This window comes from Bos taurus, chromosome 8 (assembly GCF_002263795.3).
Source record: "Bos taurus isolate L1 Dominette 01449 registration number 42190680 breed Hereford chromosome 8, ARS-UCD2.0, whole genome shotgun sequence".
NCBI classification, from domain to species: domain Eukaryota; kingdom Metazoa; phylum Chordata; class Mammalia; order Artiodactyla; family Bovidae; genus Bos; species Bos taurus.
In genome coordinates, this window is record NC_037335.1 from 83,193,228 (window position 1) to 83,219,089 (window position 25,862).

Consider the following 25,862-nt stretch of genomic DNA (forward strand, 5'->3'; position numbering starts at 1 on the left):
CCTTAGTCACATTAAGCCACTGTGGTTGACAGCCTACTTTTGGATTCTTGTTATTAATCTGAGTATTAAGGTCATCATTTTCTTCTCCCTCCCCAGAAAAAGATGGTGAACGTCAGTACCTAATCTGAGTTAAGAAGTCTTGTGAGAGTAAATGTCATGTTTGGCCGTGAGCTGGTGCAGTGTGTCACTACTCAGCAGGCTTGAGCTGTCACATTAAGTCATTCTGCCTTGCCTTGGCTTTGAAGATTGGCAAAACAGAGATCCCTTTCAAAATTCCCTTATTCCCTTTAGTGTCATGAATAACACTTGCAAAGCCCATTGTGCTAGATTTCATGTTGTATATGCAAACACTGCATCCTTCCCAGAGAGACTGAGAATTCCTGTACCACGGAGCAGTCTCAGATCTCATGGTCAGAAAGTCTGGTGAGGGGATAGGGGATGGGTTCTGGGCCTGCAGAGGTCTTCATTTGCTCACCAGGACTACCTCTTACCAATTTGGTGGGTCAGATGAATGTCAGGCTTTTGTCACAGGATTGTCCACAGTCCAGCCCCAGAGAAGACAGGGCAGGAGCACAGGGCAGGAGGAATCCATAATGTGATGTAGGGAAACTCAGGAGGCAGGATTGAGTTTGGACCTGTACACAAGGCAAGGCCTTCCACAGGACTTCCCCTGCACAACTCCTTTGAGGTGATTTGGTATAGATATGTTGTCATGAGGTGGGACCCGTTTCTAGCTGATAACTTTAATACTAAGCAAATTAACCCCAGCTAAGAAAACTTGTGAGTCTAACAAACCCTTTTAGAAAGTGAGGTCAAGCATATTTGAATTCCCAAGGCAGGTGTGCCAGCCCCAAGCCGCCTGACCCAGGAGCTCACTTCTGGGGCTCAGGCTGCCAGAGCAGGAGTTAGAGATGAGCTGGTCCCAGGACCTGCAGCGAGGAGAGCCTCATCAATAAAGAGGTGTGAGCTGGATGAGGGTTTGGCCCCTGCTTTGACCAGATGAAAACCTGACCATCTAGGAAGAAGCGGAGTCACTGCAGAAGCTGCTGCTGGCTGGGAACCTGGTGCTGGATGGTCTGAACATCTAGCCAGGCTACTTTGAAAAATATATCTTTAGCCCAGTGTTACTGATGAACAGTTGACATTTTCATCTCATGCACGGCTGGCCCCTCACAGAAGCCATAGCAGGCACCCCGTTTTCTAGTGCTGGGTTCTAGTGGAGGCCCTGTCCTCCCCTATTCCCTGGCTCCTCCATGCCAGCCCAGGGCACAGGTGTTTCATGGATGATGGCATTGCTTCTCCTTTGAAACCACACCATGTGTGGTGTTGGCAAATTCTAGGGAAGAGCAGATTCCAGGTCTCAGATGCTGGGAAAGGTCAGCCCTTGAAGGGAAAACAGGACTGCCACCTACTAACTTATCCAGGAGAGAGAGACGCTGCCAACAGAGGGCGGGGAGACCAGAGCATGAGTGTAGCAGGACAAGCAGAGGTTCACTTCGAGGAAAAAATGTGCCCAGTTTCCTTTCACTCTGCTGCTGTTATCCTCAGCACCCGGAGGAGACAGGGCTGTGGGGATCACATTCTGTGAACACCCTCCAGGGCCTGCCGCCTCACCTCCACATCCTCCCGACTCTGGCCTGAAGTGAGGTGCTCAGGCAGCCAGCGACACTGCCCACGGCATGTCCCAGAGGTGGAGGCTCTTAGTATTTGTGTAGTAAAGCGAGTGAGAAAGGAAGAAAGCAAGTTATTGAAAAGAAATCTTTATTGTTAAATACAACACAAAAGTGCAAAACTTTATTGTAACCACCACCTAAGTCAAGGAACCTGTTTCCCCAGGAGGCTGTCCATGTGACCCTGCCAATCACAGCCTGCCCTCCTTCTGAAAGGAGTACTATCCTCACTTAGAGGAAGCACTGCCCAAGGAGGCAAACCTTAGCAATAAGGCTCTGCCCTTTACCTGAACGTCCTTTAAGTCTGAAGGGTCCTCCTCTACCTTTATTGCAGAACCTGGGTAACTTGAGGAAATGAGCATTTCTTGAGTAACTGCTGTGTGCTGTCTTATAATTGTCTCATCACTTGTCAGGGAACAGGAAGAGACATCCATCTTCCATGCTCCCTAACTAGTATTTGGGCGGAATGGGATGAAAAGATGAAGGAGAAAGAAGATTCGGTCCCCAAGCTGTGTTCTTTCTACACACCCCTGAAATTTCTAGTTAATGTTACTAGTCCTTTGGGCAAAGCTGCAGAGAGAGGGTCAGGAAAGGCCAGAAGATACGTGTGCCTCTGTGGGAGCCAAAGGACCACACGGGGTGTGCTCTGTGTTTAGCTACTCCCTGGGGTGAGGTGGTGCCCATGGCAATGCCACACTGTGACACATTCTCCTAAAAACATCTGAAGAACTCTTAGAAAGCTTTGGGGCTTCCGAGGTGGTGCTAGGGGTAAAGAACCTGTCTGCCAGTGCAGGAGATGTAAGAGACATGGGTTCGATCCCTGAGTCAGGAAGATCCCCTGGAGGAGGGCATGGCAACCCACTCCAGTATTCTTGCTTGGAGAATCCCATGGACAGAAGAGTCTGGTGGGCTATAGTCCATAGGGTCGCAAAGGGTTGGACATGACTGATGTGACTTAGTACACATGTAGAAAGCTTTAATAGGTCTCCTGCACAGGTGGTGATGGCAAGTCTTGGGAGGGCACGAGACTAGGTTCAAGGCTGCTGGCAAGGTGCTGGTGGAGATGGGCAGAAGCTTGGCTCTCCCAGGGGCCTCATGAAGCCTAAAGTCCGAAGCTCTCCAGGAGCCTCTGCCCAGGCCACCTCTGCCCATCTCCTGTTGCTCCAGAAGAGCCTTTTCCTTGGCCTTAGGTTTCCCAGGACCCAAGACAGTAGGACTTTCCCCAACCAAACCACAAATGCTCTCTAAACTATCACAGCTTCACCACGGGTGAAACTGGCCCCATAGTGTGGGGAAAGCACCAACTGCCTTGTTTCTTTGCAAAAATGTGGCCCCATTTCAGAAGGCTGATTTGGGAGCATCGTTGGGGAACACCTGTCATGAGAATAGAGTGGCATCAACTTACACATAGGAAAAGGTCAGCTTTCATTCCAATCCCAAAGAAAGGCAACGCCAAAGAATGTTCAAAGTGAAAGTGAAAGTGAAAGTGAAGTCGCTCAGTTGTGTCCAACTCTTTGCGACCCCATGGACTGTAGCCTACCAGGCTCCTCCGTCCATGGGATTTTCCAGGCAAGAGTACTGGAGTGGGGTGCTATTTCCTTCTCCAGGGGATCTTCCCAACCCAGGGATTAAACCTGTGTCTCCCACATTGTAGGCAGACGCTTTACCATCTGATACACCAGGGAACTACTGCATATTTGCAGTCATCTCACATGCTAGCAAAGTAATGCTCAAAATTCTCCAAGCCAGGCTTCAACAGTACATGAAAGCTGGATTTAGAGAAGGCAGGGGAACCAGAGATCAAACTGCCAATATCCACTGGATCATAGGAAAAGCAAGAGAATTCCAGAAAAACATCTGCTTCATTGAATATGCTAAAGCCTTTGACTGTATGGATCACAACAAACTGTGGAAAATTCTGAAAGAGATGGGAATACCAGACCACCTGACCTGCCTCCTGAGAAAACTGTATGCAGGTTAAGAAGCAATAGTTAGAACCGGACATGGAACAATGGACTGGTTTCAAACTGGGAAAGGAGTACCTCAAGGCTGTATATTGTCACCTTGCTTATTTAACTTACCATGCAGACTACATCATGAGAAATGCTGGGCTGGAATCAAGATTGCAGGGAGAAATATCAGTAACCTCAGATATGCAGATGACACCCCACTTATGGCAGAAAGTGAAGAGGAACTAAAGAGCCTCTTGATGAAAGTGAAAGAGGAGCTAGCTTAAAACTTAGAAAGCTAGCTTAAAACTCAACATTCAAAAAACTAAGATCATGGCATCTGGTCCCATCACTTCATGGCAAATAGATGGGGAAACAATGGACACAGTGACAGACTTTATTTTCCTGGGCTCCAAAGTCACTGCAGATGGTGACTGCAGCCACAAAAATAAAAGACTCCTTGGAAGAAAAGCTATGACAAACTTAGCATATTAAAAAGCAGAGACATTACTTTGCCGACAAAGCTCCGTATGGTCAAAGCTATGGTTTTTTCCAGAAGTTATGTATGCATATGAGAGTTGGACCATAAAGAAGGCTGAGTGTCAAAGAATTGATGCTTTTGAACTATGGTGTTGGAGAAGACTCTTGAGAATCCCTTGGACAGCAAGGAGATCAAACCAGTCCATCCTAAAGGAAATCAGTCTTGAATATTCATTGGAGGAACTGGTGCTGAATCTGAAGTTCCAGTACTTTGGCCACCTGATATGAAGAACTAACTCATTGGAAAAGACCCTGAAGGTGGGAAAGATAGAAGGCAAAAGGAGAAGGGGATGACAGAGGATGAGATGGTTGGATGGCATCACCGACTTGATGGACCCGAGTTTGAGCGGGCTCCCGGAGATGGTGAAGGACAGGGAGGCCTGGTGTGCTGCTGTCCATGGGGTCACAAAGAGTCAGACATGACTGAGCGACTGAACTGAACTTACACATAAGTCCCTCAGGGGTTTCTGAGAGTTCTTAAAAAAGAGGAAGAGTATTTTCTCCAGAATAGCCACCCTGCCAGAGGCACCAAGGATACCTCCAGTCGGGGTGTACACAACCCAGCCCCAGGGGACCTCACTCACCTTGATGAACGACCTGCATAGATGTGTGGGTGGCTCTGGTCTGCACTTCACCCACCCCCTCAGATAGGAGAGCAGCATCAGAGCAACAGAGAGGAAAACAATACGCCTGAGGTAAGTCCTACATTCTTGGCAGTGCAAAATGATCAGAAGGAGAGTGTTCTGGTGAGAAGGGAAAGTGAGAGTGTAAGTGAGCGGGGGAGCCAAAGAAACGTTCAGTGAGAGGGGTAGCATGCTTGGGAGAAAGGAAGCTGGAGAAATGCAGAGGCCAGGTGGCCCAGCAAAGAAAGTGGAGACCAGGGTCCTGTGACTAGGTTGGAAAGACCTCCTTCAGGGATTTTCACCGAGGATCCCCAAGGCCCAGAACAGGGCTCGGAATGACTGGAGAACAGGCTTCTTCAGGGCACACGTCTGGGGGCACCCTCCAGTGCACCTGTGTGACTGGCACCCTGGGGTTGGATGATGCTCAGCCAGTGATGCTATGGAGGGCTTGTCTACAAAGTCTTCAAAATCTTGTGTTTGAGGGAGACAGAGGAATCCGCTCCCATCAGATAGTCACAAGGAGTCTAATGTAAGAAAGCTCAAAGAATGCTATCCATTTGGAATTGTACCACTACCACAGAGGGGGTGCCAGCTTGGACCTGCTCCCAACCCAGGAGCAGGTAGCCTACAGAAGTCCCAGCTCTGGCTTTGGGCTGAGATCTCAATACCCAGGGGAAGAATGAGGCAGAAACTCCTATGCTACGAGGCTGAGGCATGGACCTGAGGAAACAGGTTTAAATTGCATCTTGAGAAAATTTCCGATGGTAAGCGCTGTGCTGTCCAGGGGAGACCTCTGGAGATCTAGTCCCTGCGGATCCCGAGCCAGATTAAAAGTCGGTCTAGGAAGGTCACAGCCCGGGACATCCAACCATCACTAGAAAAGCGGGGGAGACAGACGAGTTGTATTTATAACACCAGAACCTGTCTTAGGGGGTTACTGGATACTACAGGGACTGGTTTAATTTGCTGGCTGGAGAAAAGACCCCAAGTTTCATGCTGTTTAAAAGTGGACAAATATGGGGTTGGCCAGACTGAAACACTCTAAAAGGCAGGAGTGAGCTAGGGTGGCCACCAGTCATCATGTCCCGGTCCCCACTCCTGTCTGCCAAAGCTGAATGAATACTCAACTGCTACTTGAGGATATGCCAATCACTGGTCTGCCTAGGGTACTCCAGTGTACTCTAGGATCCTTGGGGATCCTCTCCAGCTCTGTCACAACAGACCCCTTGCGCTTAGGGACGGAGAACACAGGATGGGCAACCTCCCTGTGGCTGCTACACTGATAAGCCAGGGCCAGGCAGGAAGGCCGGCCTGAAGTCTGAGTCCCCCACTTTCATGAAAATGAGCCTTGTTCTCAGGGTTAGCCCCCGCTGCCTCCTATATTAATGAAAGCTTTCCTTCGTGCCCTTCCTCTGCCAGCTGGGGCTTGGACCAGAGTAAAACAAGGTGAGAGCACAATATTCACTTCACAGTCTACTGCTGTTTCCGTGACATCACCCAGTGGAGCTGTGTTTGAACCTAATCAGCAGTTCCCAACTGGGGGCGGCACAGCCTCCTGAAAGTGGCGGAAAATGCGTATTGGGAGGGGCGGGGCGGGGGGGAGGGGTTGGCTTACCCAATGGGTGGGAACACTACTGGCATTTAGTAGGAGGGGCAGGTGGGGGGGGTTTGCAAGGAATGCCAGACTGGCTGCATTCTCTGGAGTTCTACACAAGGAAGAATTGTCTGCCTGAAAAGTCATCTTGTTTTACATGGAGAAGCAAACCCACCATGAGAACCACTGCCTTTCTCAAAGTAAAAAAATGCACAACCCTACTGCCTTCCCCTTTCTTCCTATTCCCACCCAAAGCCTCTCCTCATTTAAACCGATGATATAAGAATCAGAGGGGCCATAGCCAGGGTCCCGCCCTGCAGGAGGCCTCCTTACCTGGGCATCTCAGTGTGGATAGAGCACCTGTCATCCAGAAGCATGTCAAAGCCATGCAGACTTGCTAGCAAAGAAATGAGACACAGTTGAGAAAAGGCAGAGACCAGATGTGCTTCAGGGGCAGGGTGGAGGGATTTCCGTTCCACATGGACGGGGCCAGGTTCCCCATCGAGGGAGTTGGGGTGACGTACTGAGAGGAATCTGAAAGGGTTTCCCAGAGTCCATATGCTCCTCCAGTAAGCGAGAAGATGGTGAGACTATATATAATAAAGGAGTATATTATGCTAACCACTTAGAAGACAAAATGCCCCAAATCTCAATAATGGGGCAGCTCAAAGACTGGACTAAATATAGCAGGGAGGGATGGTGACTGCAACCCATGGCACGGACCCATGGGGTCAGTGCCGTCCAGTTAGCCAGCTCAGCAGTGTCACAGCAGCTGCCAATGTGGTGCACAGGGAGTACAGAGGACGGTATGTGTGACAGTTCTTTTGAAAAGCAGTAGGCAATTCTAATTTTTTAATTAAACATAATATACATGGCTCTTAGTATGTACCAGGTGCTTGTTCTAAGTAATTAACAAATATTAAATCCTCAAACAACTGTATTAGATATTGTCATTCTGGCCCAAATCACACAGCTAATAAGCGGCAGAGCAAAGGTTTACACCCAGTCTGGGTCCAGAATCCATGCTCTGAACTCCTATTAACCAAGCCGCTTTTTGATGCAGTGTACATCAAAAGCTTTAAGATTTTGCATGTCCTTGACCTAGAAATGCCTTTTAAAAGAATTTAACCTAAGGAAATCAGCAGCACCACCCAGGAAGAATTTACATATGAGAATATTCATGCAGCGGTAAACCAGTAAAAAGCTGGAAACCACCTACATGCACAACAATGGGGAGAATGGTTACTTAAGTCGTGGCATTCTACAGAGAAGTTTGTGGAGAATTCCTCCCACTACACTGCCTCTCAATGTACCCCCAGCTGCGTTTAAGACCCAAAAGTGGAGGAAAAGAGAGCAATGGTGGATATTATGCTCCACACTGGCACCAGGCCCCATACTAAGGCACAATCACGTAATTTGGTCTTTTTTAATCCAAACACCGTGCACTTACTAGTCCAGCTTTATGGATGAACAAAGTGAGAGCCAGGAGGCAGATAAAGGATCCACAGAATAAATGGTAGAGCTCATTTCAGAACGCACATTGCTGACTGCCCTCTCCGTACCAACCTGCTATTTCAATATGAGGGTGCCTTCTCTACTAAATTATTTCAGCACTCTGCCTTGATCACTCTCAAGAGAGTTCAGTGCGTGAATTTCTCCCTTCAGAAGTCAAATTGTCTGGCCTCTTAAAAAATTTTTTTTATACTTGTATGGAATTATGCTGCAGGGACCAAAAATAGCAGAGACTGAGAGACGATCATCTGCTATCAAAAACTGGTCTTTACCTAATTAAAAGAAAATTATCTTACATGTATAAAAAGTAATTTATTGAATCCTAAAGGAAAGCAATCCTGAATATTCATTGGAAGGACTGATGCTGAAGCTGAAGATCCAAGACTTTGGCCACCTGATGTGAAGAGCTGACTCACAATAAAAATTAAGTTATTGAAAGTGAAAGTGAAGTGGCTCAGTCGTGTCTGACTCTTAGTGACCCCATGGACCGTAGCCTACCAGGCTCCTTAGTCCATGGAATTTTCCAGGCAAGAATACTGGAGTGGGCTGCCATTTCCTTCTCCAGAGGATCTTCCCAACCAAGGAATTGAACCCAGGTCTGCCGCATTGCAGGCAGACACTTTACTGTCTGAGCCACCAGGGAAATTATTGAAAGCTAGGTGCCAAATGCCATTTGAAGCACGTCCCATGTATTATCCCACTTAATTCTCATAATTGTTAAGGTGAAAATTCTCTTATTCCCGTTTTATTTATGGAACAGAAGTAGAGGTGTTTAGTGAATTGTCCATGTGGTAAATGAAAACTGGACAGTGGTCAACAACAGAGAAAGCAAGCAAGAATCTACAGGGCTAGGGGCTCAGAGGGCTGGGTGCTCACACTGCACAGCCCTGGAAGACACGGCTGCTCCCAAGAGAAGCAGGCACGTCCTCTAGTTTCATCCAGGGCCAAGCCTCAGAGCCCGACTGCCAAGCCTGCCCCCTTCACGCTCACATTATCTTGAGCTGCTTGGCCAATGCCACCTGAGCTCCAGTGGGTCAGTAGGAGGGCACACAACTCAGGGTAAACCATGGAGGAGCAGGCAGACACGGCAAAGCCTACAAACTGCTCTTTGAGGGCAGTGGTGTGCAGGAGTTTGGATGAGAAGACCAGTCCCTTGACTTTGTACTTTGAAAACTCATATCCTAGAACAAATCAAAGCTAAGTTCTTGGGGAACTGGACAGCACCCCTTAACAGGACAGGTTCCTACATCCTAGACATAACCTCTGCATGATGATGCGGGCAATTAGGTTTTTTAGGATTCTGCCCTGCAAGAGACCAAGAGGGAAGGCAGGTAATTAGCTGGGGATGGTGTTGTTGGGTATACACTGGGATACGAAGTGCTCCAGCACTGGTCCTGCCTTTACTCAGCACTTTAAGCCGGACCTTGGCAGGTAAAATGAAGGGGCTACAGTGTGTGACCCATGAGGCTCCAAGGGTCTGACTTACAAGTGTCTTTTCCTTAGCAGTTTTTAGAAGGGTCAAACCTTTACATGCCTGAGCTGGTTAGTGGGTATCTGTAGAGTGAGTCCATATCAGGAGCCCCCTCACTTACTTACTGTCTTATCCTGAGGAAGACATTACAGACTAAACAGTATACCCCCCAAATTCTTAAGTTGAAGTCCTTCCACCAATACCTCAGAATGGAACTGTATCTGGGGACAGTGCCTTTAAAGAGGTAATGAAGTTAAAATGAGGTCATTAAGATAGACCTTAATCCAACCTGATTCATATGATAAGAAATGGAGGACAGATAGAGGGGCACCAGGGATTAGAGGACACAGAGAGAGGCATCAGAAGAGAGGAAGAGAAACCACCCAGCTAACAACACCCTGACCCTGGGATTTCTAACCTCTAGAACTGTAACAAAGTAAATTTCTGTTAAGCCGCCCAGACCACATCCTAGCAAACTAATACTGCAGAGGGTTATATCCACTTTACACTTTAACCACAGCTTACCATGATTCAGAATAAGTGAGTAAAAAATTCAAAAGGCTCTTTGGTTAATACTTTTAATGATACGATTATAATTATACAACTTCCATTATTCAACATTTTATATAAAAACAGTTACAATACACAAATGTGACAATATGTATCAAACTACATAGATATGCAAAGTTTACAGGCCATTATGAAGCTTTATCTTAAAAATACCTTCAGGAAAATAAACATTCATTCAACCAGTTCTCTCAGCTTTATAAAATATGATTAGAAATATACATTTTACTTAAAAAAATCAAGACAATGATTGATCAAATATTGATTAATCAGTTACATTTTAAAACTTTTAATAATCTATACATGAGTGCAGGTTAGATAAAAGTCTGCAAATCATTGATATAAAACTGCAGTAATATAATCAGATGAACATATTTGCTGACAGTTAATTCTACTGGGCAATTAAGGAGGTAATTTCCTACACAGTATAGGTGAACTGTCCAGTCGATTAAACACATCTGTAGTATTTCCGCGTAGGGACATGGAGAATACTCAGATTTAGGAGAAAAGAAAGAGCAGCAGCTAGACTCACAGAACAGTTTCGAGGGGAGAAAACTATTGCAGAATTAAAACAGACTATTTTAAAGTTGCTTTTGCTTTCCAAAATGCAATTACTAGTTTAAAAAATGTATGAAGAGAAGCAGCTATGCTACTTTCTGACAGACATCCAAGGAGCGCAACACTCATTTGTCAAGCAAAGGAAAGACTCCCGGAGCTCTTTGCATAACGCGGCCCAGAACGCCTGATGGTCCGAACAGCTCACCGAAGCATCTCACACTCCAAGGGCAGACACATCGCCTCATGAGAACACTTGGGAACTCTTTTAGATCTTGTCTGGGCCCAAGAGGTAGAAATCACCCCTGTGAGAGGCGGAAGAGGGTAGGGAAGCAAGCGGGTGGGGGACAGGCTAAGAGAATCAAGTTTAGAACAGAAAAATTCTGGAGACCAGAAGAGCAGTGTGCCACTTCGATGCAGCTACATTTTGACAAGTAAGGCTACTTGTTTTATTGAGGCACTGCTCAGGGTCCACCCCTCTTCATTCACAGGTTAGAGGGATTTCTAGTTTTTCTTTAGGATTACAAAATGCAAGTCTGTTCACACACCTAGGTGCCCAGTTTGGCAGACACTGATCTTTTGGGCTGTCCCTGACTGTTGATGATCTGAGTCCCCAGAAAGCTTCAAGAGCACCTAAAAATACTCACTTCTAATTTTTATCCCAATGGGAGCTCTCTTGGTGTATTTTCAAAGCTGTTTAAGGCTCTCAAGTTCAAGAAATCTCTCCATATCTGACATGCCCTATTTCATATTCCATACCAAGATCTTATACAACAAATTAAAAATGAGATTCTGAGAAGATTCTTGGGTGTGCTGAAGTTTCAGCTGGGGACAGGAGGAAGAGTCTTTTATTCACAGCAGGAAGAACTTTCCATCAGTCAGACCCAGAGACTTCCTAGATTCTCAATATCCCCCTTAACAACGTGCTATACCATCCATCTGAAGCACTATCCCAAGTTGTGTGTTCCAAGGAATGTTTCTTAACAAATCACTAGTTTGCTACGACTACTTTCAGTGAGCCTGTCAAAAACAAGGATTTTTAGAAAGAACCACAGTGATAGCAACTATAGCTGGAAAACTTGAGCAGCCACACAAAAAGGCAATTCGTAAAACAAAAAGTACATTGAAGCCCAAATTTTTCACTCTTGGCCAAAACATAAGATGGCTTATCCACTGTGAGGGAGACAGCATTTACTTGTTCCGATGAGCAAGAACAGTTCAGATGGAAGTTTGCTTTTCATAACTGCTGGGATCAGTTATGTAGGAAATGGCCTTTAAGGGTATAAAGGGAAGAAGGGCTGCCCTGAGAATTCAGTGTTTTATACCTGGGCACAGCTTGACTATTTAGTATCTCCCAGAACAACACAGCCAACAGGTTTCTTTTCCCACTCAAAGCTTCATCAAGAGCTGTCTTCCCTCAGCTAAGTGGGTCTTTGTATTTATGAACTTTCAGGGATAGAACACCACCATTTTTCTGAGGTCTGGTCCTGATGTTTAGAACCTGGCACAGCCTACCACATGGTGCCCAATGAGGAGGAGCTGCTTGTTTGATCAAAACAACGGCATCTTCCATCTCCCCTCAAAACTAGGCAAACTTACTCCAAGACAGTAGATACCATAAGAGATCCACAGTCTTCTAATTACTTTTTACATTAACAGACTTTAATCTGCTTATTCCAACCACTCATTATTCTTTGTAACTATATTAAGAAGGCAGCTTTTTAAAAATGGAATTGCCTACTGACCTGATGCATTCATCTGGTAAAGAATGTGAAGGCATTTTGCCTTTCAATATATCTCCTCATTCTCGAAACTAGGATAGCCAAACACTGGTTAACAATAACTAAATCATTCACTTATGGAAGTAACCAAGGTGATTATAAATATTCTTTTATTTGGGGCCCTATTTCTTTTTAGCAGCAAATAAATTGTTTTGTGATTGCTTTACATTACAGACTGTTGTGTTTCTGTGGGATTGAGGGGAGAAGGCACTCTGCAAAGAGTTATTAGTTGTATTCCCTAACCGAAGGCAACAGTGAGTTTCTTATTTACAAATAAGGAAATCTAGATGCAAATAACCATGAGTGGAAACCAAAAGGCCTGAGGCCATTAACACAACAACAAAAATTCACAATGCTACAGAGAAAGACCCTGACAAAATAACTTTTTAAAAAAGTCGTCATTATTTGGGATCACTGTTTCCAGGGGAAACACCAACAGTGCGGGGGTTTTTCCTGCGTGGAAGTGTGATTTTAATTTGCATGACTGGGTAACCAAATAGTGGGCAGCCTTGACATTCTTCAGACTCAAAGTGACACAGAAAAGAACGACTTACAACAATTTTCCAACTCTGAAGCTAGCCTCTCTTCCTGAGTCTTCTAAAGCTGCTACTAACACTCTCTCGATAGGGTTAGGGTACCAAAGTACCACTTTGTATTACAGCACGCAACAGTCTTTAAATGTGGTTTTCACAGGTTCTGGTTAATAAAGCACTCTTTGGTGGGAGACAAGCAGCTTGGGTACTTAACAGAGTTAACATTACAACAGTATTACAAATATTAAAGTGAAGATGATTAAACCAAATAGTATCAAATCACAGAAAGTACCATTTCAGTAATGCTTGTTTTAGCTTTATAAATTTTGACACAGGGTGAACAGCAAATAAATAAGTAAAAAACCTCCATCAGATCTTCAATTCTTCTGAAGGCCAGCAGCTAAAATGATTGCCATCACAGGGACATACGTGCACCACACAGACTAGTCAGCTCTCCTGATAACAGAGGGCTTTGATATTTACACCTGAGACTAATTTACAACAGCTTTTTGTGTTCAAGACATTTTTATAGGAGAGTTGGGCCCTCTTCAAGTCATTCACTTGCACCCAAGCTCATGTAGTTATTTAAATTCCAGTGGACATTTTCTTCATTGAATAAACTTGTTAGGTGGAAAGCAGCTAAGGCTTTTGCAATTTTTTTTTTTCCCAAATAAATTGTGCTAAAGTCCTGTTGTAGTTTTCTGTTCCTAGAGTCTTCCTTCAGTTCTGGTCACAGGTTTTTACTTAACGCAAGACTGTTTTAGTCCTTGAAATGGAGGGACTACAGGGGAAAAAAAAAAGGATTTTACCATGAAGGCTTTTAAGTGTCCCATAAGTAGTTATCAAAGACAAGGAAGGCAACATAATAAAAATATTGACATGCTAAAAAGTATACACTTGTATAATTCTTTAATGACAGATACTTTGGAAAAGACAGTACAATATCAACCATAAAGTAAAGACAAACAGGAGAGAAAAGGCAGAGCAGAAAAAGTTTCAGTTCTGCAAAAAATTAAAAAACAATAAACAACAATAAAAAAAGAAGGGAGGGCAAAAGCAGCCGAGCAATGAGAGTACCATAATGCCATTAAGGGCATTTGTTGCAAAGCATTCCTTTTCCTTCTTTCTCTCTGAGGAATCAGGCTGTGGGAAAAGTGGGAAAGAACGAAAAGATAAAGAAGCGTTACTTGATTATTTCCAAAGGCAGAATGTGGTTACAGAAAAAGCCGGGGCACTGCAAGCCGTTTCCAGTTTAGCAGAGTGCAGCCGGCACCCCGCACCTGCTCCCGCCTTGCTCCACACCGCCGCACAGCTGCAAGGGGACAGCCGCTGACCCTTTTCTGTATGTGGGTCAACTGATCTATGTTGATCTTCATCCTACCTCCCTTCTTTCCTTCCCCAAGAAATCACTGTAACTTTCAACTAAACAGCGACTTTCAGAGGACAACTGACGCAAAAGAAGAGAGAGAAACCAATTCCCGTCTGGAGGTGACCCTCACTTAGATGATGAGGTTCTATCAGAGCAGCTCATCTGAATCAATCACTTAGTTTTCCGAGACCCCAAGAGAGTACTGAGTATCAAGGTCCAGGTCAGTTTGGGAAGCCAAGTGGGAAGACATCTGAAATTTCAAAGCAAGATTAATAATTTAAAAGAACAGATGTAACCAGCAGGAAAGAATATTTAGATACAACATTCTGGGGCTCCTACAGTGATACAGTTTTTAAAGATAATGGCAGTAACAAAAAATTAAAGCCCAGAGGTGATGGAATAGACACCGAGATCTGAGACTCTAAGGACAAGAAGCATTGAAAGGTATGATGATGGCAAACTTCACAAACGAGAAGACTTAAAAAGCCAAAGTCTGAAATGCAGCTACTCCCAACTGAAAGGCCTGTGAAGAGACTCATGGCTTCAGGGGCTGAGGAAAGAGTCTGAGTATTTATCTTCCTCCAAAATATAATTAGGCACAAAAAATAAGCAGAAAGTGATGGTTCCCAATGATGCAACTTAGAATAAAAAAGACACTTGTACATGACAATTTTCTTAGAAAACAAATGAAGCTATGATTTCTTTTAAAAAGGAAATGAACAAAAGACAGACCAAAGAAACAACATAAGCTTACAGAAACATGCAGTCAACGGGTGAGCTGTGTAAAGACATGAACCAAATTGAATGACATCAAATGAGCTGGTTAAAGGTTCTCAATCAGAGGCTTGATGATGAAATGTTTGAGACTCATTCTAAAAGAGCTTTTCAGACAGTCCATACGAGAACACTGAAAAACAGGCCAATTCTATTTAGCTGGTTCTTCAGTGCATTTAGCAATTATTAAAAGAGAGACATTAAAATTGGTTTCTAGCTCTAACAGCAAGTGGGGGGTATAGAAGTCCATTAATTACTTCTCTGGACTTAAGAAAGGGGATGAGGAAGGTGCCACACAGACTCCCCTCAGCACTCCATCTGCCGCCAGACACTCCAGTGTTTCCATGCCTGAACTGTCATGGTTGTGCCAGAGCAGAGCTTAACACTCATGATTTAAGGTTAGATGTGGCTAGTGTTCAATGGATACATGGGAGAATAATCACCTGCCATGACAGACACATGGTGGCAATTCTTCCCAATAACAAATGACAACATTCATAATGATTTTTTCAGTCTCCAAATGAATACTTTTTTAGTGTGTTTGTGCAAAAGTTCTTCAAAGAGGTACAGCCTCTCAATACACTGCCAAAAATCAAAAGAGCCAAATCAATAGAAAGTGACTTTGGGTGAGGTATTCATCCTGGAAGCCTCTAAGAGTAGAACAGAACACAGAAATGAAAGGTCAAGTTCTGTGGCACAATAGAGATGACGACACACAGACACATCATCAACCTGCAAGAGAGAGGACCTCGCAGATGGGGTAACAGCAGGCTGTCAGCCCTGGTGCCTCCGAAGTGTTTAATGTACACGGAAATGTGGTACTATTTTATATGTGTATATATGTGTGTACTGCTGTTCCAAGAAAAGATTTCTATTCAATACTTTAAAATTAGTTAATTAATAGCTCATATCCTCCAACCAAAAATGAGTACTATCCTATAGGATAAAAAGACAGGCTACAGCTTGGGTGCCTGACACCCATTATTTCCTAGAAGCAGGAGTGGGACTGTACATAGTGCATTTGCCTTTCTCTTGTGAGCTGCAAGTGGTCGCAGTTAAGGTGATGTCAAAACAGGCCAAAGCCAGGAAAAGAGGCAAAGGAGATCTGGCATGGAGGGAGGGCGTGGTTAAAAGCACCATGAAACCCAGCTGACTCCTGCTGTTTTACTTCTATGCCCCTCCAAATCCCTGAAAGTCCATTTCAGAATTTAAAAGAAGTCTTTGGTTTTCAGCACTATCCCAATTGCCTGAAAACTGCTTGGGCCGTTTTAATACGCAAACTATTCAGTCTGAGCTCTACTTTAAAGTCCTCAATGCAACAAGTCCAGGGACCTCAGGCAGATGCTCCCCGCAATCAGGAACCACCTCTGCTGAAAAGCACAAGTTTAGATCACTAGACAAGACCTAGATGGAAAAACTGCCATCCGGCCACACCCTAAGAGGAGTGCGGTGTGGTCCGGCATGTGCAGCCCGGCTTCGGGACTCTAGTCATCTCATCCGAAACCTGGAGAGCACCATCCGGGAAAGCAGAAAGCAGAATTAAATGGGCAAAACACACCTGGCTGTGATGGAAGTCTGAAAAGAATATGTCCGTTCAAAATATGTCTAACAATCAACAGCAGCAGGCCTTTTACTTAAATTTTTAATAATTTACATAAAAGTGTCAAAGTTAAAAAACTCCCATTTCCCCTCATTTATTGTAGAAAAGTTAGAAAAAAAGAAAATGATAAGAAAAAAAGACTCCCCAACTGTTCTACCAACCAGAAGAACTGGTATTATAAGCACATTTTCCTTTTATCTTGGAGAAGAAAATAGCTACCCACTCCAGTATTCTTGTCTGGAGAATTCCATGGACAAAGGAACCTGGTGGGCTACAGTCTACGGGGTCCCAAAGAGTCGGACACAAGTGAATGACTAACACACACACACACACACACACACACACACACAAATATTTATGCTGATAAATATTTATATACCTATACGCTTTTACACATATATAAAACACATTTTACATTTGTAAAATTAAAGCAGTATTTCATAAGTTTTATGTGTAGCCCTTTTCACTTAACTGCTCCATAAGCAGTTAACCCAGGTCATTAACTTTTCTTTGAAAACATGACTCTCAATTCATTTGGCAGAATTCATCAATCATTTCCTATTTCTTACTGTTATAAAAAAATTCTAGTATTATGTTATAATGTACCTAAACTCTTGACTTTTTTGTCAGCATTTCTCTAATATTCTTCTCAGTGGAATTAAAGAGTATTTGATACCCTCCCTAATGAAAAGTTTTAAACCCTACGATCATGAATCAGTGCCCAATTAATACTTGTTTGGAGGTACTATCACATTCTTAGCTAAATAAAAAGTTTGTAGTAAAAACTGTACAAAAGAATCTGCAAAGAGAAACAGCGGCAGAACTGAACAATTCCTTAAAACAGCAAAACACACCGAGCTCTTCGATTGTTAGCAAGTCCCTTAGGACACAGGCTGCCACGGGGCCGCACCAGAAACCACCTCAGCGCTGAAGGTCGTGGCAGGCCCAAAGCCTCAAAGGTCTGAGAGCAGAGAAGTTAAAAAATAGCAAGGAAAACTGTGAAGAACATTCTAGTCTGGTGCAGATTATCTTAGGTCGCTTGGGATCTCTGTAAGACAACACTGTCGTGCCTCATGGGTCGCCAGCTCTAGGCAAAGATACATAAACACAAAAAAGGTGCCTGCCTATCCATCCTGAGATGATGGGAAATGGGCAATCTGCTCTCTTCTAAAGGGGATCTGATTTTGGAATATGTTAAAAATGAAATGTCTCGGATCATGATAAACATCCAAAGACAATGGTGAGTGATGGATTTGGTCACAGAACATGTCCATTTTCTTGTCAGAGTGTATACTAATGAAGGAAGTGCAAGATGCTAGACCAGAAAGGGAAAGAGCTGCCCCTCGGGATAGACTGTGACCAAGAGGACAGTTACTGGGTAAAGAAGGTTCCCAAACTCTCAAGAGTTCTCATTTTCCCACCACTTATGTGCAACTAATTCTCCAACAATTATGATGCATCTGATATATTGACAGAAAGATTTCCTCCAAGTCCTGACAGAGAGAGCTTTGGAAGTTCTCAATTTAAGAACTCAGAAGTACACACAACATTCTCAACTTTCCCGTATTATGACCCAGAGACCACATTTCCAATGTTAAGAATGACCTCTGAAAAACAAAACATAACCCTAAATTAAAATGGTCCAGATTTTCTCAGATGATGAACAAGTCAAACATTTTGATTAATTTCCCATCACTGGGACTTTGCTTTCTCCTGTCTTCATTTCTATTTCCAGAAGATTAAACTGGAAAGCCAATATTTGAAACACTTCAGAAGAGTAGGGTTCTTTTCTCACCTTTTAAAACTGCTTTTTCTTGAAGCAGATCTGGTGGTTCTTTTAGTAATGCCTGCACTGCCAGAAATGTTAGGTTCAGATGTTTTACAGCTCTGAACACTGGACTGAAGAATTACTCTGAAAATAGTTGGAAAAAAATAACATTATATTCACTGAAACAATTTGCAAATACTTGACAGAGGAGGGCATTTTTGCACTTTAGTGCAAATTACTTTCTTGAGAACTGATAGAATTTTCCATAAACACATTTATCAAAAAAAAAAAAAAAAATCTGAAACACACTCTTACATCAAGGTCTTTTGAAATAAAGCATCTCATTTCCCTATGAAGGTTTACACGAAGATAACCAGAAAACTTTGCTTTTGGAAAATTAATCACCCAGCATGTCAAGCAATTCCCACACCAAAGAAATCAATCAGAAAGACAAATTTCTGTGCCCCAAAGTAAAATCAGATTCTTAGAATTCTAGTCATGAAACAAGAAATCATTTTAAAACCCTAATTCTAAAGACTATGAACATAAATATATACACAGTATTCACTCTTCAAAGATGGAAGAACAAGTAACAGAACTCAAGTCAACTTGAATCAAACTCAAGTCAAACTCATGTTTTTTATAACATTTCAAATTTTAAAAAGATGTTCAAAGCAATTTTTAAAAATCTGGATTACAATTACCTACTAAGTCATCAACTACCATTAAAATGAAATTGTTTTAATTTTGTGAAACTTTATTTAATTAGACTCTAGACATCTCAAGGAACTGATACCTATGGGAGTAGACTGCCCAGGAGGCAAATGAACAAATCAGCAAGAACCCCTCAGATAAAGCCCACATAGAATACCTGCTCAAAAATACAGGGTGTTTTAAATTTCCCCATGGAACTGTCATAGGGACAACAGCAGAAAACACCAAAAAATTTTATAAGCAATTGTTTTCTTCAAGAGATAATGACTAAAACACTGAACTTCATACGTACACATTTATACACAGTCAACTCCTATTTATCTGTTAGAGAAAACACTACAAAGTTTTATCCTCACATATCCAAACATACAGGTGAGATAGCAAACAACTTCTGAGAACCCAGCTCCTGTGTAACAAGAAACCTTCACAACTAACTAGCAGTCGGTCCTACCTCCTATGCTGTGTTAACACCACAATAGTTAATAACCAAAGCCAGGTCCTTAAAATGTAGTAAATTCTTATAATTTTAGTATTACTCAAACCATAGAATAATTAGCATTTAGTAAAATGCTAACTTTTCATCATTGAAAAAACAATGGGGTTGTATTGCACTAGAGCAGAAGTCTGGAGGTCAGTAGTTTTCAAGCCATTTGGGGGAGAGGAAGGGAGAGCTGAGCGTGGGGCACTAGCCAAGCTGTTTCTCTTTAAATGAGAAGCATTTCTGAAAGCCTTATGAATGAGGCCTTCAATATCACTGAAGGAAACTGATCCTGGGTAATCGAGTCAATGCTTGATTCAGGGTTTCTAATAGAGTTTTATCATCCTATATGTTGACTGTTTTAACAAAACAGAAAATGTATATGCTGACATAGTTACATGATCAAAAAGGGCACCAACCGCTCTGGCATATAAATTCTATCATTGAAAACAAGGAGTTATTTTTAAATTCTTTTTCATTTTATAAAGTGAGGAGAAGATATTTAGTGGTCTCTGCTAAGGCTGTGAATCTAGAATTTTTCACAGAGAAAAACAAAACAGCAATTCCATCGCTATTACTGAAGCCCAGGCCCAGTGCTTCACGCTACCACTGCTGTCCTGAAGCCTCTCGCCCACTTAACAGGGCTCATGGTTTTTATCTCCATTTTTTATAAATGGAGAAAATGAGACTCCTGTTGGCTTTTCTGAAATACTACCTCTACTTTTCAAATAATGTGAGAAATTACTGCTAACTCATATTTTAAGCTGATAGGAAACATCTTTTAAAAATTATTTACTTCTCACTTAGTGAGAACAATTCATGTGAAGTAATATTAGTAGCTGATAATTTATGTGCAATTTTGAAAATAAGAGCATGACAGAAATTTGGAATGCGGTAATCTCATCAATAAGATTCAGGTCACCAGTTATTTGCATTAAAAACAGACTAGTTATTTCATCTATAGGTTATATATCAATAAAGTGGGAAGAAAACACAGCAACTCAACTTAGATAGTACTTATCTTACAAATAACACCCTACGGTGGGTTAAGCTAGCCAACAAGGGTGAAGTGTTTACTCTGCCATGGGGATGCGAGAACTCAGTACCTCCCACCCTGCACACCGAGCCAACCGCACAGCTTTGCAGGACAACATTCAGCACATGTCATTTCTCCTTTCCATCTTTTCCTGACAGAACCCTCAGTCCTACTTTCTATCTCCTGCCCATACTAGAATTCCTTTTCTTCTCTGCAATATCTTTTGAGGGCCAGTATTTTCAGATTTTGGATACAAAAATATCTGCAACTTGAGGCAAAGCAAAAAAATTTGAAAAGCTCTAATCAATCAAGTCATACAGTGCTCTGAAGTAAATGTTCATTCCAAAAAGAGGCTCCATCATGCAACCATGCACTATTTACACTGGCTGTCCGCCAGCGATACAAAAAGAGCCTTCAAAATGATGGGCCTGAGGCCCTGAAACATGCAGAGGTCCCCTTCCTACTGTCTACGAGATCCTTTGCAGCATGTGAAGCGCCATTATAGGCGAGCTCTCTAGGCATGCCAGGCAACAACCTATCAGGCAATGAATGCTCCATCATCAGCCAATAGAGGCGAATGTCGACAGCAGTGCCCTGGAGTAGTTACCTCTAAAGATAATTACACAGATTATACCTGTTTACATCACTGTTACTGTTGAAACCTTTTGGTTTCCATAAATTGAAAATTAATCAGAGCAGGCTAAAGTAAATACTCTGATTTGGGTCTAGAAACACAGTGGCAAATGTCAGTAATGACAAAAAACGTTATGTCCTGGCACAGAACACCAAAAAGAGCCCGATAGAGACCATTTTTAAACATACTTTGTGAAAAATAATATAAGCATGAAATGCCTAAATACTATTAGCAATGACCCCACCTGTTCTAATGGCCACTCAGAATAGTTTGAGAAGAATAAATCTACGCAGTGCATGATGTTCCTGAGTCAGAATGTGTGAAATCTAAGATCAGTAAGAGAAGTAAAGGAACAAAACAAAACATTGTAAAGGGATAATTTTTATCAGAAATACTGCATATGTAATAATAAGCTTGGGCTTCCCAGGTGGTGCTAGTGGTAAAGAACCCGCCTGCCAATGCAGGAGATGTAAGAGAAGTGGGTTCAATCCCTGGGTTGGGAAGATCCCCTGGAGGAGGAAATTGCAACCCCAAGTCCCATGGACAGAGGAGCCTGGCAGGCTATAGTCCACAGGGTTGCAAAGAGTCAGACACAACTGAAAAGACATAGCAAGCAAGCAAATAGTAAGTCTATACCAATAAGATATTTTAAAAATAGCATAAATAGGAACATGTTAAGCAGATTTTCCTTAAATTTGAAAAGAAAAGCATCTGCTAGATTTTTAAATCTTTTCGAGCCATTTGAAGACATTCAGTGAAAGCACAAAGAACTGGAGTTGGCTGCAATGGAATTATACTTTGGAGGAGATCCTAGAAGGCACTTTTGTATTCCTTTATAACTCCCAAGTCCAAGTCAGAACAGGACAAGAAATTCTTAAAATTTGAGCTAATGAAAAAATTCAGAGAAAAAAGAATGCAGCCTGGATGTAAGAGGGTAGCAGGGAACCACAGTTTCACAAGACACATCCTCCTTCTCTGTGCTCTTGCTCTTAACTACATGATGTTCTCCAGTAAGCTTCTTGCCACATTCTTCTGCAGAAAAGGAGTCTCTCCACTGTGAAGGTATTCATTTAATGACAAAGAGTATTAGGAGAAGACAGACTGTGCCTCCACTAGTCTAATAAGAACATTCTGATTACTTGTGGGAACGGAGGACAGTGGGAGCGCAAGGAGCACAGTAATTGTCATATGGAAACACACAGACAAGAGACTCCAGTCTTCTCTGCTTCCCTACTTTCCTTCCGCACCAAGTGCTGAAAACCATACTTAACTGTATTCCCTAAAGAGGAGGAAGTGAAACAAGGCAGAGGAGAAAATTTTGCTTCCTTAAGATAGAAGACTGGGCCTGCTGAGAGAGCACTGTGTACAATGGCAGAATCAGAGGTGAAAAAGGATGCAATGCTCATGAGACCTCATGGCTACAAAATCACCTTTGCTAACAGCAGAAAACCAGTGGGAAAATTCTTTTTGCTAGATTAGAAAGACTATATTAAAGATATCTACTTAAGAAAACCAGAGCAAAGTTGTACAGACAACTGATTGAAAGAAAAGCCATCCCAAGGATCCCAAACTAACTATATATTTTTGACAGGAAAAAGAAACTACTTCACTGTCATCATAAATTGCTGTTTCAAAAAAATCTGTTAAGAGTAAGTGCATTTTAAAAACAAAGTGTGTTATTTTTAACGTCCCTTGTACGAAACTAACAGTGAAGACTTCCTTCCCTACCACCAACCCAGGAAGAGCAAAGATTCAGAATAAGAACCTTGGAAAAAAAGGCAAATCAAACAAAGCTAGAAGAGCTGATAGTGAGAAAAACATGCATCATGAGAAAAACACTGGACACCAGAGGTGAGCACTAGTAGAGAAATGGAATGGGACACTTACACAGCAGCTATCTGTCAAAGGTCCTGATGGCTACTGTGTTCTTAGACCATCGAGACAGAATAGCAGGATGGGGAGAATGTAGTCACAAACAATCCACCAGATGACAATACTACACAGTGCAGAGGTCAGCACAGCTAGGGAACATCTGGAAAGGGGCAAAGGGGAAAGAACAGATGTTCAAACTGAGAAGCCAATAAATAAATAAATAAAGCCACGTGTGAATTTCAGATACCCTGCAACGCAAAGGGGCAGGAAACAGGGGTCAAACTTTGCTGTTTTATGCTGGGGGGAAAAAGCTGTCTTCAGTTTTAAACAAATTTGACATTTGGTAACAAAAGATTAAACCCAATCTCTAGTTGGATAACTACCCCATGTTAATTTAAATTGTATGATAACAGAAATTAGAGTCACAGCTATATGATTGAAATTCTTTAAAAAGCACAATAACCACACAGAAAACCAAATCACAGACAAAAATGAGGCAAAACCAACCAACCAAAAAAAAAACACCCAAACCCCTGAACTAATAATTAACAACAATCTCATAGGAGGCACAATTAAATATAAGTGGACACAACGCAGCACATGTCTGCATTCTAGATTTTCATCTGTTCCTCTAGTAAAGCTCATGGCAAGATAATTATTTTCCAGTGATGAAGCATATCTACCTACACTGTTAAGGGGGTTCTATGGGATTATTCAAGGATAACTATATCTGTATTTTTACCTGCTCCCATAGGATGCACTTCCATTCTTCATACATCATTTTCCTTTACCCCTAGCAAACCTAGCAGAAATCATCAGCATGGTGCAGAAAGATAGGTAGCATGGATGAAGTTATAAAATCTACCGAATCAATTTTAGCAGAGACAATAAGACTTGCCATTACGTTTTGGGTATCACTTGAAGATCATCATGCTACCTCATTGCCTGTCTTCATGGTAGTCGGGATCAGAGAAGCTCTCTGACAAAATCACTAATTTCATAATTTCTAATACTTTAATTCTCCCCAAATATTGACTGTTTGTGAAATAGAAATCAATGACTGGATGTACTATACAATTTTCTTCTAAGAATCATCAGTACTTTTCTATTTTTTCACTCACTTTCCCTCTTACAAGTATTTTCATTTGGCTAAGTACCAGCAGTGAAGCAAAATAACATGTCCACATTGACACATGGGAGAAACATTTCAGATTTTTAACCCAAGCTTCTGCTCAGGAGACTTTTACTTCTAAAAGGGGACTTTTAACTTCTAAAACAACACAAAGACTTTGGAAGGAAAAGAAATCTCCAGTTGACCTTTTCTGGGGCCAAAGGAACTACAAAGAAGAGCAAAGAAGAGACGATTGTAACAGTCAAGAGGGTTGGAAAAAGCAGAGAGAATAAGGAACGAGAAGGATGGAAAATCTACTGTGACTAATCTTAAATTCTCCAGGGCCTTTACACATTATTAAGAGCTTAGAATTTCAGCATTTTGCTTTTTCCTTTAAAAGTGTGACTTAAAAGCTTATTAATTGTGTGCATGGGGAGAAGACAGTTTGGGGATTCTTCTATTGTTTAAGGGATTATAAATACAATTAAAGGGAATCAGCAGTGAAAGCTGAGGGCTGGGGTTCCATCACTGGTCAGGGAATTAAGATCCCACAAGCCATGAAGCATGGCCAAAAAAAAAGATTGTTTAACATATGCCAAGAGTGTTTCACAAGGGCCCAGTGCCTTTTACACCTTTTGGGATAAGGTGGGGTGTAACTAAGCAAATGGATAGCATAGAGGCTGGAATTTTCTCCATGGGTTGTTGCTAGTTACCATCATTCAGCCATCCATCAAGTTCCATCTCAGGGAACTGCACATACCAAGATAAATATCACAGCATCTCATGTCACCTTCTGGTTTCCAACAATATTTCTAATTTTAGTCTACATTCGTTGCTTTCTTTTATGTTACCACAAACCTTTGATCTATGGAAGAGACTTTCATAGTTTCATTTTTTTAGAAGGGAGCATCGAATGATTTGTACTCTTATAAAACATATTCACAAGGTGGCAGACAGAGTTACTGAAGGAAATTTCCTTTAAGCATCATCAAACTCAAGAACCTTGACTAAGCAGAATTCCCATCCCCTGACTCGCAACTTGACCTCTGAACAGAAGGCAACAAGATATTGAGAAATAAACTGATGCTGCAGATTTTTAAAAACAGAACAAAAAACATGGACATAACTAAAAGCAACCCCACAAAATCATCCATTTTATAGGGCTTGTGATTCCAAGTGTGGCCCCTGGACCAGCAGCATCTTTGACACCTGGGAGCTTGCCAGGAAAGAAATGCAGAATCAGATGGCATCCCAGACCCAGTGACCATTATCTGCATTTTAATAAGCTGCCCAGGAGACTCAAACGCACACTGAGGTTTGAACAGCACTGCTCTAGGGCACTAGCTATTTCCTCCTGTAGAAAACTGGCTTCAGAATGATTATTTGGAGGGACGATACTATTTTTAAATATAAGGAACCATTAAGACCTTAAATGATGACTTGAAATTAAAAACAAAATGGCATTTGGAATTTTAAAAAATTATTTAAAAATGCACATTCTTATAGCATTCTAGTTGAGTGCATGCACAACAGCAAAGAGAATACTTAATTAATGCCTATAATCAACACTGATGCCTTTCATTCACATGGCACTTTATTATGGAAAACTCATTCCTTCCCTTTGGGTCTTTTAAGAATCTCCCAAGGCAGTGGCCCATGATGATACATCCTTTAAGTGGAACTGAACTTTGGAATTTAAGATTCTGAGAAG

General features: G+C 42.2%; 1 protein-coding gene across 21 annotated transcripts in view; it reads right to left on the reverse strand.

Annotated features, from left to right (window-relative positions):
* Positions 1-5,490: 5,490 nt before the first annotated feature.
* CDC14B (cell division cycle 14B) overlaps positions 5,491-25,862 on the reverse strand; it is a 128,301-nt gene continuing 107,929 nt past the window's right edge. For 3 of the 21 annotated variants that reach the window (XM_059889098.1, XM_059889097.1, XM_059889100.1), the window contains 2 exons: positions 18,334-18,450; positions 9,924-13,938 (listed from right to left, as the gene is read on the reverse strand). In XM_059889098.1, the coding sequence (XP_059745081.1) occupies positions 13,740-13,938; positions 18,334-18,450 (316 nt within the window). In that variant the 3' untranslated portion in view covers positions 9,924-13,739. Of the gene's footprint in view, positions 5,657-6,709; positions 6,774-9,923; positions 13,939-18,333; positions 18,451-23,055; positions 23,201-25,862 lie in introns of those variants that run through there. The other 18 variants (XM_024995731.2, XM_024995734.2, XM_024995739.2 and 15 more) reach the window with 13 other exon arrangements.